Genomic DNA, 22,540 nt, shown 5'->3' with positions numbered 1-22,540 from the left:
GGTGGGGGTGGAGGCATGGGACTCCCCCTTAGTTCCTCCACTGACATGCATGTAGTTATGCCCATAAAATAATTGTTTTCATTTGATTTAATATATTTGGCCTAGTGCACCGAGTACGGCAGTATTTGCCACTATATTTCATTGTCAAAATGGGGGTTGTGTGTGGGAGGAGAAGAAAAAAGATAATAAAATCCATGACATATTTAAATTAGTGTTGCATAGAGGACGTAGTCTAGATGTATTTGACCGTCTTGCAGTTTTGATATGTAAAACGTTGTCCTCTGGCGTTCACCCAATTAATCATACCTCTTCTTTTTTTTTAATATCACACCACCTTTTCTCCCCCATAGAACGACTCCCAGACAGGGTAGATGGTCATCAAGTGCGAGTTTTCAATACACTGCTAGTATTGGTCTTTTTACATTTGTGACTTTCTATAATTATATCCCCTGCGTGTGCTGTAACCTCACCGTGGTGCAGGGGTGTAACATTCTCTTTGAGAATGGCCAATACAGCACAAAATTGAAGTTTTGAGTAAAATTCAGTATCCATAAAATTCTGTGATATTTGTGTTTTTGCACAGTTCTTTACACTATTTTTGTTTAAGTCTTGAATTTTTATATCGATGTTGATCATCACTTTATTTATTTGCATTACCATAGTTTGACACCCAATAGCCGATGTATTTTTCGTGCTGGGGTGTCGTTAAACATTCATTCATTCATTCATTCATTCATTCATTCATTCTATAATTATATAACCAATAACTACCCAATCCAAATGTGTTCAGAGTTTTATTAATGAAAGTCAACCATTTGAATTTTGGGGTTAAAGTTGTTAGCACCTACGAGACAGGCTGGCAACTACCCCCCCCCCCCCCCCCCCCGTCCAGTGCTGGAGCAAAACCTAAAAATAGGGCAGAAAATATGCTTACCCGAGACCTTTTTACCATGTATTTCGTCATTCTACACTTAAAATTACTTGTATTCCATGTACAAATGCGTAGTGATTCGTTTGCAACCTATATAGTTGTTTGGTAGTAATGCAAATATGAATAAATGTTGTAATCAAGATTTGGGCATTTTCGTTTAATTGGGGCAAAATATAATATAGTTGATACTGTACCTGACGTTCCTGCTATCAATGCATTCCAAAAACTTAGCATTCTAAGGGTGGATACCAAATTCGCCATAAGTCATGTGAAAATATGGGCGCATGGTTCGACCATAGGGTTTCAAAGTGAACAATTCAAAAATGTCCTACAAGTGTATGTAACACATCTGCCCACATAATAAACCCACCCATCGGTGGATGTAGCACGTGAAAATGTTTATCTCAAGTTTAGATATCCTGCTTCATTAATTTCAAACTCCGTAAGAAGAAGACATAATTTAAATATTGCACGTGCATTATAGAACGTTTTTTCTTTTGTTTCCAAAGCACCTTTTCTTTTCTTTTTACCCCAAGCCAAACTGAAATTATTGATTTTTTTTTTAAAAACCCTTCTTTTTTGTTTCTTTTACACCGTGACAAGCGTAATAAAGAGCGCACCGCACTCGTGAAATAGGAAATTACAAAACGAAATCTTCAAAATGGATGACACATCACTGAATTCGGAAAGTGTAGCTAAACTAAAAGTAATTTTGTTGTTATAATAATGTTATTAATGTTTAATTCACGGTACATATATGGTTAATATATGTAGCGATAAATTAATGTCCATTATATGTTAGTGGCATCAGACGATTTGTGTAATAACAAACTGTGACTCGGAAACCGGCATGTATGATGTATCATAATCATTGACAGTCACATTGTTACGATTCTGTGATCTGGGATTGGGAAAACTTACGAAAAGTGTAGCCCGAATAATCTTGCCCCTTGCAATGGTTACTGTAGTTTTAGGTATAGAGTTAGGGTTAGTCATTAGAGCCTTTGATATAGAGGGGTACGGGTCGAACTCTTTCCCCCATAATGTCCACCATGTCCATGCTACGGGCCGTGGCCCATATTTTCGAAGCTATCTTAGCCTACGAAATTGTAAAATCATTGTAAGCTATGACGTCACTATGGCGTGTGTTGTAGTGACGTCACAACCTACGATGGTTTTACGATTTCGTAACGCTAAGATGGCTTCGAAAATATGGGCCCTGGAGAGTAGCTGAAGAATGTAAGTTTACATTAGACTATGACATGCATTTAATCTCTTCACAACACAAAAATGACATGAATATTAACATGTGTTGATTGATTTTGACAATAAAGTCAACATGGTCAAACATTATTTCATCAAATCGATTGTACATTACAATGCTTGTGTGCCTGGAGAGTAGCTGAAGAATGTAAGTTTACATTAGACTATGACATGCATTTAATCTCTTCACAACAGAAAATGACATGAATATTAACATGTGTTGATTGATTTTGACAATAAAGTCAACATGGTCAAACATTATTTCATCAAATCGATTGTACATTACAATGCTTGTGTGCAAAAACCATATCCCATTAACAGGCTGGTTCATGGTTACTCTAAGAAATATAGTTTATAGGAGATGACTGAAAATAGGTTAGCTCCCTTGAAAAGCGAACTCTTTGGCTTATTAGTATATTACTGCGCAAGCGTAGTGCCAAATTCTACTTCCAATGTCTATTGTTAGGCATAACCCGTGCAGGGCTCGAAATGCAGTGTTACACTGTTAGTACATGCACCGGTGCATGCTGATTTTTGCGTGTGCATGTAACTTTTAAAACTGGGTGCACGCGGTGCATGCTAATATTTTTCAAGTACTGTGTATTGCGTAAAAAAGTTGATAACTTGCTTAATACAAAACACAAATATTCGTATGTTTTTGTAATAGGCCTGTTATAGATTCTGTAAGGCGTTTACGTTGGGTGAAATTTTCAAATTTGATCAAGAATCTGTAATAAACGCAGTTGTATAACGTTCCGGTACTGTTAATAAATAAATATCTAGGTATTGCCGAATAATTCCGAATAGCTTCGTATAAAAAAAAAACACGAAGTTGCCTTATTTTTAGTGCATGCAGAATTTTAATAGTGCATGTAGATTTTTTTTTTCATTTCTAGCCCTGCCGTGTCGTTAACATGCCACATTGAACATTTAATGATTTAGCTTTAGTGCGCACCATGTATTTCGGTCGTATAAATTTTCTGAACATAATATATGCAAAAATGCCAGAATTATTCTGAATGCAAAAAAATCACGTGTGCACCGTCAAATGTGAAAAAATCCCCCAACAACTTTCGAATTCTACAAAAAACTTCAGGGCCTACCCATTTCACTCAATGTTGCTCAATTAGTGGATGATAAAAAAAAATCCCCAAATTTGTTTGAAATTGTCTATAAAACTAAAAGTCATCAATTAATCGAAATACAACCAAACTAATGCATATTTGTCGGTGTTTTGATATCGGCTATTGTGAATAGTTATTATTTCACTCATAGCTACATGTATGTGACGGCCGATATCAAAACACTGTTAGTTCGATAATAATTCCTTATTAGTTGACGACTAGAGCTTTTACTTGTTTTATTGACACATTTCAATTTTTTTTTTTTTTTTTTTTTTTTTATCATCCGCTAATCTAGCAACTGATTTTTCGGCATCCCATGTTACAAAACTGCTACCAAACTTGATTTCAGAACAAAAGTATAACATTTGAAACATGAGTACGCTACATATTTAAAGTTTGTTTTGTTTAATAGTACCTCTAGAGCACATTGATTTAATAATCATCGACTATTGGATGTCAAACATTTGGTAATTTTTATATAAATCTTAGAGGAAACGTGCTACATTTTTTACATTAGCAGCAAGGGATCTTTTATATGCACCATCCCACAGACAGGATAGCACATACTACAGCCTTTGATATACCAGTCGTGTTGCACTGGCTGGGACTAGAAATAGCCCAATTGGCTCACCGACAGGGATCAAAGCTAGACCGACTGTGCAATAGGGGAGTGCTTTACCCGCCCTGTACGTTACATGCATATGTTTGTGTGTCAGGCGTGAGGGATTTATGCAAGCAGTGGGGGATGGGTTACACTGTGGCATATGAAGTATTGCGTGTGTGTGGGGATCATACTATTTTTAGAACAAAAATTTACTACATGTATACACAAATAGAGTACGAGACACATTTTCAACTATCCTGCGCCTTATATAATCCTCAAAGAAATTATTTACTTCAAACATCATGTAAAATATTTGCAGATCAGTTACAATTACTGGCCCGTATGAATGATTTCTGGATTACGGGGGCATAATCTCTTGTGGGATCACAGCCTGTTGTGGGGGCGGGGCACAAGCCATATTTTTATCTTTATTTATATAGAGTAAAAAAGAGAAAAACCCCCATACATTTTCATCCTATGGAGGGGGCACATCCCCTCCCCCAAGTCCCTACAGTGAATTACATAATACATCAACTCTTCATTCCTCTGGATTGACCCACCTATATTGTAGCTCTCACTATTTATAGATAATTGTTTTATAATAAGGGTAAGTGAGAATGTTCTAAAATGAATAAGTAAATATATATATTCATATAAAATAGGAATAACTTCATTTTAGTGTACTGTTACAAAAATCCCACAAAAGTAGTATATTATATTTGTATGTTTATTATTATTTGTGTTAATTTTACAGACTTTATTCATATGATTATACATAAAATGATCTCCAACAAATGACATGTAATGCCTAAATGAAATATGGTCGTCTACTTATTTATAGTCCTTCCCACGGAGAATGCCTGTTTTCATAGGGCCTACTATGTAATTCAGTACAAGTTATTTATTTCTTAGCAGATTGTTTTCTAAATTGTTCACACAAATAGTTGGGTTTTTTTTGTTATTTCCAAAACAGTTTTTCTTTTCTTCTTAGGTCAAACCAAACTGAAAGTTATTTACCAAAAACATTTTTGTAAGAAGATGGGATGGACTAGGGTTGCGGCTAAGGGCTTATATATATATTTTGATGAACCATTTCAAGTACACTATTATTTTACAGCGAAATCAGCACTTTATGAACACATTTTCAATCAGAAAATTAAAACATAATTCTAATATTTATTTGATTATATTTTGCACTAGACTATCATGCTGGTGTGGTCAGGGTTAGGCTTATGTGCATGTGTTTATTTTATTGTTTTGAATAGTGTAGTGATGGTCCACGGAAGTAGAATTCACGCAGAAGAGTTCCATTCAACCTATTTTCGGTCATCTCCTATAGTCTGTGAATGTAGCTCGCCGTTCTGTGTAGCTTGAGTGTCCCCTAGCCCTGCCTTGTTTATATATTGGGTTGGAGCTAGCTCTGGGTTAACAGAAAATTTCGCCAGTTATTTTCTAATAAATTATCATTTATTTCATGAAATTATTTCGCCAAATTAAAATTAAATTCACCAAGTGAGTACCAGAGCTAGCCCTACTATGTAATAGATACGCTAAAGTGGACAACCAAATGGTTGCCAGTTACTGTGTCTAAAATTAAAATTATTTTCCTAAATCTGATGCCACAGACCTTTAGTTTGATTATTTTTGAGTCAAATCATGACATTAAACTTACATTGTTAACCAGTACCAACGCTACACGAACACACCCGAAACCCCTATGCGAAACAAAACCGAAATGTACTTTCTTGTGATGACATTTATTATGAAATTGTGTGAACACATGACATGATCAACATGCGTACATGTAGCAATATCATTCATATGGTCACACTGGCCTTGGTGGCGTAGTGGTTAGGCCATCGGTCTACAGGCTGGTAGGTACTGGGTTTGGATCCCAGTCGAGGCATGGGATTTTTAATCCAGATACCGACTCCAAACCCTGAGTGAGTGCTCCGCAAGGCTCAATGGGTAGGTGTAAACCACTTGTACTGACCAGTGATCCATAACTGGTTCAACAAAGGCCATGGTTTGTGCTATCCTGCATGTGGGAAGCGCGAATAAAAGATCCTGTGCTGCTAATCGGAAAGAGTAGCCCATGTAGTGGCGACAGTGGGTTTCCTCTTAAAATCTGTGTGGTCCTTAACCATGTGTTTGACGCCATATAACCATAAATAAAATGTGTTGAGTGTGTCGTTAAATAAAACATTTCTTTCTTTTTTCATATATTCACATGGCGAACTCGATTTGACTCCAGAATAATCAAACTAAAGGTCTGTGTCATCAGATTAAATAGGAAATCTTTTAAAACTTTATATACAGTAGCTGGCAACCATTTGGATCTATTGCATATGTTATGATGTAGAGTCATCTCTAGCCCTGACATATGAACAAGACAGAGCTAGAGGACACTCAAGCTAGATTCCGTGCTTCTGCAAATCACAAATTTTGAGTCAGAAGCTTAAGATTATGAGACTGAATCCCCAAATATTTATACTAAATCATGTTTATGATTGTGGTGTAATTCTAAGGGAAAAAAAAGTCCTGTATGATTATAATATAAACATGCAGATGAATATATATTTTTATTTTCTTTATTGTATTACCAGAACCAGTAGTATTTGATTAATAACAAAATGTGATTTCAACCAAGTGTATAATTCAGAATGTGTCTGAATGAAGGTGCAACATGAATCATTACAAAATATATTGATAAATGTTTAGTTTGCCTAATATCAAACATCTCCCGTTTTATCTTGGAAGTGCGTTCAGAGTTACTTCTTCAATTTTTTAATTCTAGAATTAGTGTCTGCAGCTTAGTGACAGTGTTTCTTATCTGGATTTAATTGATATTAAATTTGTATTGGCTATCAGGTTACTGATCTGAAGAAAGCTCTGAAGGAAAGGGGACTGCATGTAGCGGGAACGAAGCCTCAACTTGTAGAACGTCTACAGCAGTTCCTCACTGGATCAGGGGCAGCACCAGGCACACTAGGTGCAGGTAACTGTTGGCAAAATCATACGTTCTTCTATATAGTATATACATACGCTCTTATTAGTCCTCTACCGGTCCAACCAGTGGAAACTATAGCTTTCATCTCTGTTCTCCTGACTGTCTGTTTTAAATGTCTGTTTTAAATTTTGTGTACAGCATTACCATCTATTGTTCCACAGCAAGTTTTACTTACAATGTTTCATAGCAAATTACCCATTTGTGACAGAGTTATGGCCCTTTAACTTAGGATATACTAAAACGAAATTCTGTACATTTTGTTTGTTTTGCAATGTCTGCTATTGACCTTAAATTTTGTGTATAGCTTTACCATCTGCTGATACAGATCAAGTTTGACTTTTCGTGGTGAATTACACTTTGTGACAGAGTTATGGCCCTTGAATATAGGAGATCTATGATAATTTATTTTCTGGACTTTTTTTTTTTTGTAATACCTCAAAATATTGTGCTGAAATTTTGTGTATAGCTTTGCAGAGTTCCTTGAAAGTCTTAGAATTTGAATTTTTTTTTTTTAGGTCATTGAAAGTTTTTGAATTGTAATAAAAGTCTTGAAAAGTCGTTAAATTCCCACAAATCAGAGCCAAAGCAATGATGATATTTTTTTACAGCTGCATGCATTTGATATTTTCCAGTTACAAAGTTTAATCTGTCATGATGCATGGACAGCAACGTAAATGAACTTTTTTAGTATTTTTATCGCATTCTATTGTCTTTGACCGCTGTGTAAAAGTCATTGAAAGTCTTTGAATTTGCTTGGTCTTTCAACCTATGACCCCTGCTTTATCACGTACTGTTACAGATCAAGTTTGACTTTCATGGCCATTTACTTATTTTTCACAGTTACGGCCCTTGAACTTAGGAGATAAGAAATGTTTTTGAGCCAGGTAGGGAACATATATATTGCAGGAATGCGGCCACGCTGGGCAATTAAAAAAATTGGACTTTTTGCCCGGCACTAATATTTTGTCAGAAAAATAACCCTAAACTTAGTTATTTAAATAATATGCAAAAATTTCTATGAATATTTTACTAAACATTTGTTTCTCTTCTTTAGCCTTTTTATTGACGCACGGTCACAATTACACTATTACTATTAGCATTACAACTGTATTAATATAATTTTAACTGCAGACAGAAAATCAGTCTAGCAAGCTTAGTACAGTCGAAAAACAAAAAAGCTCGCTAGACTGTTTTTTTGCGCTACATGATAAACCAAACGGCCACTTCAGGAACCAGTCCAATAGTTTGCCAACGTTAGCACACATATCTCGGCACCGAAGACATTCGTAATCATTCGGCCATTCTCGTCAGCGGTGGAAAAACACTCCAACGGAGAATAGCGACTGATATGTCTTATGCTTCATCTGTCTTATTTATTCATTGGCTACTATAGAATATATCATCCAATCAAACGCTAAATACATTTTCTCTTTGCGACATGACTAATACTACTAGCAGACGACACAGTGAAAAATATCAACCATGTCTTTACTAAAATACTTCTAGAAAAGTGGCAAATAAAATTATAATAGTGAATGTGAAAAGATAGCTGAGCCTACAAGGTCTATTGTCGGCAATGAAACTACGTCATCCGTTTTGAGGGAAAGTGTCCAATATACCTGTATCGATATGTCACCGGTTAGTGTTACGGGAACTGTCAAAGATGTTGATAAATGGAAAAATACATTCGATGGAAATGCAGATGACTATGCAATTAGTCACATAAAAACACTAATCCAGAGATCTTGTGGTTATGAAGAGGCAAATGCAGTTCAGGAGTGGGGTGATTTTAAACAATACATAGTGACCACATGCATTCAAAAACTGCTTCAGATGTTCATGATCTAGTTGCCAACAAAGGCTTAAAACTTGTCTATCCAATTATGGCATTTCTTGCAGAGATTTACATGGTTCTACCACCACATACAGCAGACTGTGAAAGAGATTTCTCCCAAATGAAACTGATAAAAACAATTCTTCGCAACAGAATGACAGAAACGACTTTAGACTCAATTATGAGAATTGTAATTGAGGGTCCTAAATTGGAAGATTTTCCATTTGGTCAGAAAAGAAAAACAGACACCTTAAAGTTTAATACACTTTATTCAACTGTTAACTGATTGGCACCAAGTAGTAAGTTATTGCCTTTCAGCCTTTGTAAATACCAACACAGTACTTTCTGCTTTTTCTGGGATGTTATATCTTTTCATTTAGCAGCTCATATATTTGCTAAATAATCTAAACCTGAGATATAAATATAAATTAGAAAAGCTAATTAAAAATAACCCAAAAGACGGACAAGAGCATCTGCAATGTAAAAAAAACGTCAATGGGGTGCATGCATTTAGCCCTCCTAAATTTATTGGACGGACCTTCGAATTTTGCCAGGCACCTAAATTTTTCTAGGCACATCCCTGTATTGCTTTAGGAGTACTCTCATTATTCTTGTTTAAACTACATGTACTGTACATATGATACTTACAGCGCTGTGTACATCTCTTGTTTTCAGTTTCTGACAAGCTACATCTCCTCAGACCTACAAGATGTGATAGTATCATACCTGTACATTTAATTTGAAATAACCAGTACTGAACGTTGTACTTTTCTTGATACATACATGGATAAATATTTTGTTCTGTGCAATCCCACTTTTATATATACACTTCATGGACATTTCTCAAGATAATTTATTTTTGTCTGCCAGTCATTATTTTCAGTGTTTGTTTTATTACTAATTTATCAATATTATAAATGTACAGTATATATATTATGTATGTGAATATTTAGTTGAATAATGAAGGATGTTTAAGCTGTTTCTAGTGGTAATGATTTAGATTTTTAGTACAAACAGTTATTAATAGTTATATTTGATTTTTCTTCGTACAGATTTGTCCATTACAGAGGACATTAATTTGGACGACACTCTGGATGCAAGTCTTGAGGTAACTTGTTCAACCAAAGCTTCTGGATTATGGTAGCCACACTACCATAGCTAGTGATATTCAATGTTGGGCTAGTAAATAACTAATATTGCCATGCCTGACAGCTAGTGAAAAAAGTCAAATGTTGCAGTAAAGTCTTATTTTGTAAATATGAATATCCTGACCCCAAGTCAATCCCCAATGTTAGTGTTTTAAGCTCTATCTCCCTCTTTAGGTGACATATCTGATTATTACTATTATTTAGTAATATTGTATTAACTTAAAGTAAAGTAGTGCTAGTGAATTTTTAATCGTGGCTGTCAATTTATAAAATCACTGATCCCATTGCTAGTGGATTTTATAAAAATTCTAGAAGCCAGCATTGTAACTTTTTGTTTTATTAGTCCACTACCGATCCAACTGTAGGGGACTATAGGTTTCGTCTGTGTCCTCCTTTCTGTCTGTCTGTCTATCTGTCTGTCCCATCCACATATAGTTTTCCAAACTTTCTTTTTCACAATGCCTCAATATATTAAGCTGAAATAGTTTGTGTATAGCTTTATCATATACTGTTACAGATTAAGTTTGACTTTCATGGCAATTTACCTACTTTTAATATTTATGGCTAAATCAAGTTCACTTTCATGGGAATTTATTCAAGAGCCATAACTGTCACAAAAATGGAATTTATCCATTTGTGAAAAAGTTATGGCCCTTGAACTTAGGTGCCAAATAGAGGACATGTATTGCTTTAGTACCAGTTGTGGTTAAGCCATCGGATATAAGGCTGGTAGGTACAAGGTTTGCAGCCCGGTACCGGCTCCCACCCAGTTTTAACGACTCGGTAGGTGTAAGGCCACTACACCCTCTTCTCTCTCACTAACAATTAAAAACTAACCCACTGTCCTGGACAGACAGTCCACATAGGTGAGGTATGCACCCAGGACAGCGTGCTTAAACCTTATTTGGATATAAGCGCGAAAATAAGTTGAAATGAAATTAAATTGCTTTAGCAGTATCCATTGAATGCTTGTTTTGTTAGCTTGCTTTTGTCAACTGAGCTTTTCAACCTTCTATCTGGTTTTCAGTTTACATGTAGTCTATGTCAGAAAAACTGTGTTTGTTCATAGAAGCTTTTCAACATTCTTGCAAGCTTTTAGCCAGTTTACATCAGAAAAACTGTATTTGTTTAACAGTACTCTCACTGTCATGCTCTGTAGCATTTTGTTTCAATTTGTTGTTGTGCAGTAGTTGCTGAAAATTGTCATACTGCCTACCAATTAAAAGATGTTTCAACTTTCGATATTTTTTCAGTGTATCGGTTGCAAATTTATGTACATGTATGCAGGATCCTTTCTATTTATTGTTTATTTATTTTATTTTTTTCAGGATGATCTTATAAAAGATGACAAGAAACCTGCTATTCAAGAATCTGCTGAACCTCCTATTAAAAAAATTTGCTTTAGTGAAAGGTAATCACCGTCAGATTAAACTTTAAAGGCGCAGTACTTATCAAAGCTGCATAATTCTTGAAAGTATTGTTAATTTTTCTTTTGAAATTAAAAGGTTATATCTCAATTTACATGCTCATAAAACATTATAACCAAATGATTTTATTTCATTAAAGAAAAGCTCAATAATATTTTATTATCACAGTTGAATTTTAATTATGTCTCCACATTAACAAAGCCTTGTGTGTGGTTTTGATGGATATGTCATGTATATTCTGTATACTTTCCATTTTTAGCCTAGTGTAGTTACAGAAGCCACAGTTTATGCTATTCTTGTATTTTTTAGTTAATTATGGAATAGTTATGTGTGGGATTGATTAATTTGTACATGTTGCTTGTCACAAATACATATAAAAACAGAAGTATATCACTTGCAACTATACTACCCACAAAATATTAATCAAATTAATGTGGGGGGGGTTGGGGGGGGGGGGTTGCTGTAGCTTTTTTTGTTATAAATTATCTTTCCAACCATATATGTAGACTTATTTTATCAATAACACATCTATAAGTACATTAAATTGAACAAGAACATAGTTAATTTGGCCCAAACACAGCCATCCAAGACACCTGTGTCACACAATGCACATGCAGATGTTTTATATATCACATGATGGTACAATCTGTCACTGGTCCATACCCGTACACTGGGAAGCTGTTTACAGACTGTAGAGATGGTTAGGTGTCTTTTAACCATAAATAAGGTGGCTGTAGCCATAGGAGTGGTGAATCGGGGTATGACCCAACAGGACTAGCTCTGGGTCAGAAGAACATTTTGCCAAATTATCTATTAAGCTTAAAAAATTGTAGAAACCCAGTAATATTGTAACAAAATATAAATTATTACATGAAATTATTTCTCCAAATTAAAATGAAATTTGCCAATTTTTGAAATTCATGATTGACGAATATGGAGAGTGCCAGAGCTAACCCTGCCCAAAGGTGTGCATCTGCACATCGCCATGTGAACATTTCCATGATGATTATGAAGTGCAATAAGACGGGCCAGACTAGCCTGTTGAGCTAGAGGTCACACATCTCCTTGTGATAGCCATTACTTAATCACTTCGTTGTAGTACAGTGGAACCTCGTTAGTCCGGACTCCAATAGTTCGGAATCCTCACCTTACGGACGTTTTTTTTGCAAAACGAAACGACCACTCAGTAAAGTTATTCATTAATCCAGATATTCAGCTTCCGGAACCGGACGGTCATAATTCTGAACCAAATGTAAAAAGTAAAGGCAAATTGCTTTGTTTGACCGGTCGCCGCTGATTGAACATAAAAGTAATCCACCAATTAAGGCAATTAACGCTCAAGGAATCGACAGAGATAAAATGGCTGCACGGGGTTTCACACCGCAGTTTATTTAACTATTCACCTGTTTATTTAGTGTTAGTCGGATAGAGCACAAGTGTTTGTTGTTTTTTAAAATATAATTTCTTTGATCTATGACCAGACTGGCTGTTTTATTTTATGGAAAAAAGAAGAATATTTTATTTTTAAAAGTGGGTAACTATTGATCATACTCTACGGTACCCCATGACCTCGTTTTGTAACTACCCTCCTAACTTACCTGTATGATTTATTACTGAATACTGTTCATAATTGTTTTGGTGTCCAACTCAAGAGTATTGCCAGTCACCCAAAATAAAGACAAAGGAAACGTCTTTATATGTTATTGCTATCAAAACACTGGCTTGCGACTCTTTCACAAGTGGAACATTGCTCATTCAGTTTCACGCTGGTTTTGAGGAAGTTGTATTTCTGTGCTAGGGACGGAGGGATGTAACATGTTGACGTTTATATTATATCAGTAGATATAGCAGAAATGAACTATAATTTTGCCATTTAATATGTTTAAAATATAATCTGTAAACGTAGAAACTTTAAACTAATAATGATTGTACATGTATACAAGTGAGAAACAATGTGCATTCCTCAACAACGTACCCACTTCGTGGAAGTGAACTCGACCACGTGGCCTAGATTTACAACATTAACCGGTACGACAAAACACGACTAATAAAATTGAAAACTTGTTGTCGCTAGTAATCAAACATTTAGTATCAACAATGCAACATGTCTTAAACAGTATTCATTTTATTTAATCGCATTTTCTAACTTTAAGACAAGCACCTGGCAGTACACTACTGAATAGTAGACTGGCCTCACGGACATGCAAATAGCACTTATTCACACCACGAGGCGGATCAACAGAACAAAACTGGTTGAAGAATTGTTTGGTTCTAAAATTCAAAAGTGTAGTTTTTTGTTTGTTTTTGAATCAAGGGAGGTTACTCATCACATACATTTCAGTAATCCGGAAATTTTTTAATCCGGACGTTTTTTTTTTAATAACCATACTGTCCAGACTAACGAGGTTCCACTGTATATAATACACTGTTCTGCTGATGGTAAAGTGCTACATCAGAGGCCATGGTATGTGCTATCCTGTCTGTGGGAAAGTGGAGGATATGTACTTTTCTACCTATTACAAACTGTAGGTCATGGTATGTACCGTCCTTCCTCGGGGAAGGTGGTGCAGCAGAGACCATGGTATGTACTTTCTTGTCTGTGGGGAAGTGCTGCATAAAAGAGCATGGTATGTACCATCCCACTATAAAATAGTGGTACATCATATGATTAAGATTTACATTTGTGTAATAATTGGTTTAATGATTAATGTGTTATATGATTAATATTTACATTTGTGTAATACTGATAATTGGTTTTATATTTAATATTTACATTAGTATGATAATTGGTGTTGTGATCACTATGTTTGTGTTTTGTTCTAACAGTACATCCGTTGAGTCAGGTGCGAAAAAGGTGGTGATTTCAGCTGTTCCAGAATCCGAGGTAAACTTTGGTTCCTGTCACGTGGTAGTTTTATTTATTTTACTAATAAAAACTAGAACATTTTGAAATATAAGACATTATATTGATATATATATATATTGATATTTCTTTTCAAGGCGCGACATTCATTTTGTGGAAAGGGAAGCAATCTCTACTTCTAGTGTTTTAATCTTGAAGTAACTAGAAAAAAAGAAAAAAACAGTTTTAGTCTGCTTATACTGATATAAATTTTACTCTAATTTTATGTAAATTTAAACTAATTATCTTGTTTAAAAAAAAAAATTTTTTATGATATCTAATATTTACTATAATTTTATGTAAATTTAAACTAATTATCTTGTTCTTTAATTATTATTTTTATGATATCTAATTTCATAGTCATATAGGCTCCCATTTTTTGTAGGTGATGGGGGGAGGGGGCACATGCAAATTTTTGCCTGAATAAACGAAAATGCATGAATCTGGATAACTATATTTATTCAATATTAGCATTACAACCAAACAGCTACAAAAATCTATTATAGGTTGCAAACGAATCACTGTGTATTTTTACATGGATTACAATTAATATTGTTGGTAGACTACTCATTTTGCCAGAATAGCGCTATTGTTTTTTGTCAGAATTTGAGGATTTGCTGCAGTACTAGAGGAACAGTTGCACCCACCTCCCCCACACGTTTCATATGCTTATGTCTAATGTAGTATTGGTCTTCCTAATGTTGACATGGTTGTCACTAATGACTTAATTTGAACAATTGTACAATGCTTTATGATGGAAATCAAAATCTGCTTGTGCCATTGATTATCAGAAAGCATATTGTGTAGTTAGAATGGCAGTTGTCTCTTACTTCCAGCCAATTTTATGCCTTGTCTTTGACCCAATTGTTTTTAATATTGTTTGGTGTTTTAAAACAATAAATTGTGACATACAAAATGAGTTTGGGCAAAAATCCTTATTATCCTACTACAAAGATTAGGATGACCAGAAATCAATGGAATATTTCCCGGTCTGTGGGAATTTAAACTCTGCATGGACCATTTATGAGTTACGCAAAAGCAAATTCAGGTAACCCTTCTGTTTTTTTTTGCATAGCACATCATGTCAATGTAAACAATGACCTAAATTTAAAGCATGACTGTAAAATGGATTAGACATGTAAAACTAGACTTGTGCGAGTGATGCTCAAATGGAACTATAGTTGTCACAATTGTCAGAGACCTGATTTATACATGTGTATCAGTAGATTCTCTGATTGTTTGCTGGTTTAGAACAAGGAACTGAGTTTTGGTTTTGTTTGTTTCTCCCACAGAGACTGAAGAAACGTGCTGAAAGATTTGGTATGATGTCCGAGGATGCGAGGAAGAAAGCCAGGGCGGAGAGGTTATTTGTTTTTACACTATCTCATCAAGTTGTCTCTTACAAGAAAATATTTTTTTTACATCAATATGTCGACTGCTGGGATTTCAAAATGACCTAGTCACTGGCTGTTGTTTCAAATAATAGAGCAAAATAATAATTTTGTCATAATAATTTTCACAACTTGTTATGACAAAAGCTCAAAAATGGTACCTCCAATATGTATTATAAAGATCGATTGATCTCTCTGTATATATATTTCTGTATTATAAAGATCTGTGTATATTTATATATATATATATATTTCTTCACTGAGAAAAGTGAGTGGTCAGTCTAGCTTCCCTGCACACTTAGTTTTAGGAGAGTGGCAAATTGATCGCCTTGCAATAAACATTTTAATATATTTCATTTGAAACTTCATGTGACTGCTCGCCTAGCAGCATTTAAGGAGAGTGACCTTCAGCTTGCCTTGATTTTGCTCATGGCAGAGACTGAAATAGTTCATCAGTACCACTAACAACTCATATTAAAAGAAAGTATCGACTGATATACATTTTCTACTTCTCTATGAAACTTAAATGTATTTTAAAAGTTGATTTGTAGGTACATATGGAGCTGTGTTATGTTTGAGTTTACTTCATTTTATGTAGGGGCGGGACGTAGTCTAGTGGTACAGTGCTCGCTCGAGGTTCGGTCGGTCTGGGATTGATCCCCGTCGGTGGGCCCATTTGGCTATTTATCATTCCAGCCAGTGCACCACGACTGGTATATCAAAGGCCGTGGTATGTACTACCCTGTCTGTGGGATAGTGCATATAAAAGATCCCTTGCTGCTAATTGAAAAGAGTAGCCCATGAAGTGGTGACAGCGGGTTTCCTCTCTCATTATCTATGTGGTCCATAACCATATGTTTGACGCCATATAACCGTAAATAAAATGTGTTGAGTGCGTCGTTAAATAAAACAATTCTTTATTTTTTCATTTTATGTATTTGTCCACTGGTAAAATATTAGGTCATCGTTGTGGTAATCTGTCATACTATTTGGTATAGGATTAGTAAGCATTTCATTTGATAAAATATGTTTTGGAAAAACAAAACAAACAAAATTATTGTTAGGAAAACAGTAATTTGGTCATGGTTATGCAATATAATATTTTATCATATATTTTGTACACATATGAGAACCAGATATCCTTGATATGGTTGGGAATTCCAGTCTTTGACTGATGGAATAATCAGAACCAGTAGATTGTTTGGGGGAGTTACACAATTAATTAAAGTGAGAGGTCATATTAAGTATTTTTGAAAAGAGAAGATGCTCACAGTTTACCTTATTATTTTATGTAGTATATAACATTATGTGATGTATACAAACCCAGTACTTATGATTGTTATTCCAGGTTTGGAATACCAGCCACAACAACCACAACTAAAACAAGTACCACCAAGTTGTCTTCACCTCCAGAAAAGAGTGTAAGTTGTTTCAGATATGGTTCGATTACACTGTCAACAATATTAATGATCATTTTGCTTTTTAGTCCTCTACTCGTGGAACCTGAGGGGATATAGGTTTCATCTCCATTCTTCTGTCTTTCTCTCTTTCTGTCCTACATATATCAGGACTTTTTATTCACCATGCCTCAAGATATTGAAATTTTATATATAGCTTTATCATGTTACAGATCAAGTTTGACTTTCATAATGATTTACACATTTTTGATCTTGGATTAAAGGATTTTTTTTTTTTACTAGGATCGATCCCCGTAAGTGGGCCCATTGGACCATTTCTCTTTCCAGCCAGTGCACCACGAGTGGTATATCAAAGGCCGTGGTATGTACTATCCTGTTGGTGGGATGGTGCATATAAAAGATCCCTTGCTGCTAATGGAAAAATGTAGCGGGTTTCCTCTCTAAGACTGTGTCAAAATGACCATATGTTTGACACCCAATAGCCTATGATTAATAAATCAATGTGCTCTAGTGGTGTTGTTAAACAAAACAAACCTTGGACTTTTTTCACAATGCCTCAAGATATTGAGCTAAAATATTGTGTATAGCTTTATCATGTTCTGTTACAGATGATATTTGACTTATATAGAATAAACAAGGGAGTTATAGCCCTTGAACTTGGGAGATATGAAAATATGTTGCGACTGGTAGGGGACATGTATTACAATAGCAGTATTTTCATAATGCTTGTTTTATTAAGTCTTCGTGACAAGTAATCAAATTCGTATTTTCTGTTGTCCTTTGTGAATAAAACTATTCAGCTTCGTACATCTTGTATATGTATTCTGATATACATACATTGTACATGTATATATTCTACTCATTAATTAAGAGAACCTCCTGAGTTATTCCAAGAATGTTTTGGTTTTTTTTCGTATATTTATGTGCATTGCTTCATTTATCTTTGTTTGGTACCCAATAGAGTTACACAAGTTAATGACCCATACAACTTTTAACTTGTGCAGAGTTACTTCCCCTTACAATTCTCCTCTGATGCAATGAATAGAAAACTGATAGTAATTTTGTAAAGTTTAACAAATACATGATTTGCAATTTAGTAATAATCAGTTTTAAGACTATTAATTTACATGTTAAGTTGATAAAAATGTATACTATTTCAGGGAAAGATGGAAAGACCGTTAGTTTATATAAGCTATGTCTCTTGATTAATTCCAACTTAAATACAGGGACAGAAGTAAATTGTTGAAACCAAGTGGGTAGTTATCTGAATGCTTAAACCGTATAATACATTGGAGTGTTGTTTTGGTATATTTCATGAATCTTGAAAGTCTTAATTTTTATTTACTTTCCAGTCAGCAGAGATTGAGAGATTGAAGAAGCGAGCGGAACGGTTTGGCACAACAGTCGCACCAGCCCTTTCTAAGGTTGGTTTTCTTTTAGCTTTTTTCTGAAATGTTTACTATGGTCTTCTCTGTCTACTTTAACATTCTCTTAATGACTCGCAAATGTTCCTTCAGTTGGTCTAGGATAGATCACCATCAGTGGGACTATTTCTCGTTCCAGCCAGTACACCACGACTGGTATATCAATGATTGTGGTATGAGCTATCCTGTCTGTGGGATGGTGCATATAAAAGATCCCCTGCTACTAATTGGAAAACGTAGCAGGTTTTCTCTCTAAGACTATATGTCAGACTTACCAAATGTTTGTCATCTATAGCCGATAGTAAATAAATCAATGTGGTCTAGTAGTGTTGTTAAACAAAAACAAACTTTAACTCCAGACTTCTAATTTAAAGGACAAATCACTTCTCCTTTTTAATATTTAATAATAAATGTGGATTTGAGTTTGAGAATATGACGTTTTGTCTCTCAAAGAATGTGAAGAACCTGTAAAAATCATCATGTTCTTTTATGACACCAGTGACAATTGTTTTCACGTCTTGTCAAATATCAGCTCCCTGATATATGTTGTGCTTAACTTGGCCATATTTATCATAGGTTGAGGAACAAACGAAGTTAAGCAAAAGACAAGAGAGGTTTGGTGTACTAACATCTGCATCGGTGAACACCATGAAGACATCAACTGAAGTAAGTTTAACCATTTCCTCTATTAGGGGATGGGTCTATCATAGTGCTGACTCAATGAAGTAAGTTTAACCAGTTTCTCTATTGGGGGATGTGTCTATCATTGTGCTGACTCAATGAAGTAAGTTTAACCAGTTCCTCTATTAGGGATGGGTCTATCATAGTGCTGACTCAGTGAAGTAAGTTTAACCAGTTCCTCTATTAGGGATGGGTCTATCATAGTGCTGACTCAGTGAAGTAAGTTTAACCAGTTTCTCTATTGGGGGATTGGTCTATCATGCTGACTCAATGAAGTAAGTTTAACCAGTTCCTCTGTTAGGGATGTGTCTATCATAGTGCTGACTTAATGAAGTAAGTTTAACCAGTTCCTCTACTGGGGGATGGGTCTATCATCCAATGGCCAATGATTAATAAATCATTGTGCTCTAGTGGTGGTGTTAAACAAAACAACAACTTCTTCTATTATAGTGCTGACTTAATGAAGTAAGTTTAACCGGTTCCTCTATTTGGGGATTGGTTTTATCATGGGAGTAAGGGTTTAGCTGAAAAAGAATTGTAGCCAAAAAAAGAGGAAATGGTAACTTTGATGAGTTAGTCATGTTACAACAGACACATGTTGAAACGAGTTGATTGATGAGCAATTTTTGTGTGTGCATGTTTTTCAGCACAGTAATGTCATTGTAACATAATACGTTGTATTACTAGCAGCTTAAACACAAACTTTGATGATGTCAATTTTTGTTTTAGTAACCTATTTTGAAAGTGCAGATATGAAAAAGCACATTTGTTCACATGGAAACCCACATCATAGATTGCAAGTGGAATTGTGTTCATTTAAAAGTGGGCCTTAAAGCTGCATGCCCTAGTTTCAGCCCACGGAAATTAATTCTAATTTTGGTTAATCTACAAACCTGTAACACACATAGATTATGTTTTTATAAAATAGAGTGAAAAAGCAGGTTTTATATCGATAAATACCATGGGAATCCCAGTGACCCAATTACTTGAAATAATTTTGAAAGTTAGTATTCTGATGTCACCGGTAGATGTCACTCGAAGCACAGAAATGCCTATGTCATGACAAATTTCCCAGAGTGCACACAGACTTGGGGTGCGTTCCTGTCACCTCTCCTGGGCATGTTGCAACTGTTCTGTCCTGGACAGCAAAAGGAATGAGTTTGGAACAGGAAGTTACTTTACCAACATGGGTGCTTCTGTTGAGGAAGTGGCTGCTGCAGCAATCATGATACTTGAATCGGAATAAGACGACAATGATAGTCCGTCACTGACCATGTTGACTATACTACAGTGTTTGAAATAATAAATTTTATATATAAACCGCAATTAGCCTACATTTGCTATTCGGCACTGGGTACTAGTGGCTAACCTATTGTTATTAGCAATTAGATGCACCGTTTATTATTGTTAGTAGTGGTAGTGGTAGTAGTTGTTGTTGTTGTTGTTGTAGTAGTGGTAGTGGTAGTGGTAGTAGCGGTAGTAGTAGTAGTAGTACAGTCTGTAGGAACCAGAGGTGGGGAGGCACTTCCCCTCTCCAGGACGAAAATGTAAGGTTTTTTTTGTCTTACTCTATTTAAATAAAGGTAACAATATAGCTTGTGCCCCCCACCCCCACCCCCCAAGGTTGTATCCCCTCTCCAGATATCGTAAGACTTAGCAAAATTATTGGTTTTAAGGGTTTGTAATGTTTTGTATTGAGATACTTACTTGTCTGAACTTTATTGTTAATGAAAATGTTCACGAACTGTGAAGAAAAACCTCACAAATGAACGACAAGCAAACGACAACAAATCGGATGTTGATTGTGTGAACCGTGCACGAGAAAACAAACCGAACCAAAATGGTAACGGTCACGTGGTATACCAACATCTGTGACGTTGAAACGGGAAGATCCCCTCTAAAAATAGATTAGACCTTGTCTGCTCAATGTTTTTTTCTCAGACACGTGTGTGTTTTTAAGAAATACGAAAAATGCATTTTGTGGTATTACAAACACCAGGATTACCAAAAAAACACTTCAGGTGAATGGAAATGTATATTCTAAATAATAAAAGTAAGTAAAGTGCAATTTTATTTGTGAGAAAATGGGTTTAATAGCGAAAAACAACGGTGTAATGGTCAACAACTAGGGCGTGTCCCTTTAAGGAGTTGTTAACCATGCTTGTCCTTTCCAGTAGCTGAATAATAGTATTATAAAATTAATGTATGTTTTTTGTGTGTATTTTCAGGATCTAAAACAAAAACGGGCAGAACGATTTGGGATGGCTAAATGATTTGACCACTTGCTGTATCATGTGTATCATAATGTACTCCATCATGTGTATGAGTGAAGGGCATGAAAACACTGAAATGTTATATCACTGGTGTGAAGGGCATGAAAACACTGAAATGTTATAGCACTGGTGTGAAGGGCATGAAAACACTGAAATGTTTTATCACTGGTGTGAAGGGCATGAAAACATTGAAATGTGTTATCATTGGAAGTGTGTTTCTGATGTCTGAAAGGTGTATTTCATTTGAATTTGAATTTTTAGATATTCACTCTTTTACATGTGAGCAACTATCTGGTAATATGGTACATCATGGATGTTTTTTTTGGTTTTATCTCAGATATTGTGACGTGATCTTAACAAAGTCAATATATTTACCAGTGATGAAACGTACTGTGTTTTGTATTTATTCTATCTACAGAAATATTTAACATTAAGGGATTTAGGCTAGCTCTAGCACTTGCTAAATGTGCCAGTTGCAAATTTTAAACACATCTGGCGAATTTTATTTTAATTTCACGAAATAATTTCATGCAATCTATTTTTCGAAAATAATGGTAGGTTTCTGTAGATTTTGGAGTTTAATAGATAATATGGCAAAGTTTTCTACACATCCAGAGCTAGCGCTGGGACTGTCCTGAGTTTGCTGTCATTGTCACGTGTTTGTGAGCAGTAAAGTCTAGTGGTGTTATTAAACAAAACAAACGTTTAAAGTATCAGTACCGTTTAAAGTATCAGTACCGGCATCTGTATCTGTTGTTCTGGTCTTCCTAATGCTTTTAGTACACACACACACATTTATATTAAAAAACAAAATGATAAAAAGGTTGTTTGTTTTGTTTAACGACACCACTAAAGTACATTGATTAATCATCAGCTATTGGATGTCAAACATTTGATAATTCTGACATACAGTCTTAGAGAGGAAACCTACATTTTTTCATTAGTATGCACCATCCCACAGACACGATAGCAAATACCACAGCCTTTGATATACCAGTCGTGGTGTACTGGCTGGATCGAGAAATAGCATAATGGCAGATCTCCACATTGGATATGCTGACACTGATATTTTAAACAAGAAATATCTTTTAATCAGAAACAGCTTAACCA

At 35.2% G+C, this 22,540-nt stretch overlaps 1 protein-coding gene across 1 annotated transcript; it reads left to right on the top strand.

Annotated features, from left to right (window-relative positions):
- The first annotated feature begins 1,586 nt into the window (after nt 1-1,586).
- On the top strand, nt 1,587-22,332 carry LOC121380611 (SAP domain-containing ribonucleoprotein-like). The gene is made up of 10 exons (XM_041509510.1): nt 1,587-1,637; nt 6,794-6,920; nt 9,819-9,874; nt 11,243-11,325; nt 14,168-14,225; nt 15,536-15,606; nt 16,983-17,055; nt 18,405-18,476; nt 19,053-19,142; nt 21,386-22,332. The coding sequence occupies exons 1-10, from the start codon at nt 1,593-1,595 to the stop codon at nt 21,428-21,430; spliced, it is 720 nt and encodes a 239-aa protein (XP_041365444.1). The 5' UTR covers nt 1,587-1,592; the 3' UTR covers nt 21,431-22,332.
- Nucleotides 22,333-22,540: the final 208 nt, after the last annotated feature.

The sequence above is a fragment of the Gigantopelta aegis genome, chromosome 9, assembly GCF_016097555.1.
Source record: "Gigantopelta aegis isolate Gae_Host chromosome 9, Gae_host_genome, whole genome shotgun sequence".
NCBI classification, from domain to species: domain Eukaryota; kingdom Metazoa; phylum Mollusca; class Gastropoda; order Neomphalida; family Peltospiridae; genus Gigantopelta; species Gigantopelta aegis.
Note: the sequence above shows the minus strand (reverse complement) of the source record. Positions and strands in the feature narration are given on the sequence as shown.

Coding starts and splice junctions, on each gene's coding strand:
- LOC121380611 (XM_041509510.1), top strand. CDS start 1,593: ATGGATGACACATCACTGAATTCGGAAAGTGTAGCTAAACTAAAA. Junction 9,875..11,242: donor CTCTGGATGCAAGTCTTGAG/GTAACTTGTTCA, acceptor TATTTTTTTCAG/GATGATCTTATAAAAGATGA. Junction 15,607..16,982: donor AAGAAAGCCAGGGCGGAGAG/GTTATTTGTTTT, acceptor TTGTTATTCCAG/GTTTGGAATACCAGCCACAA.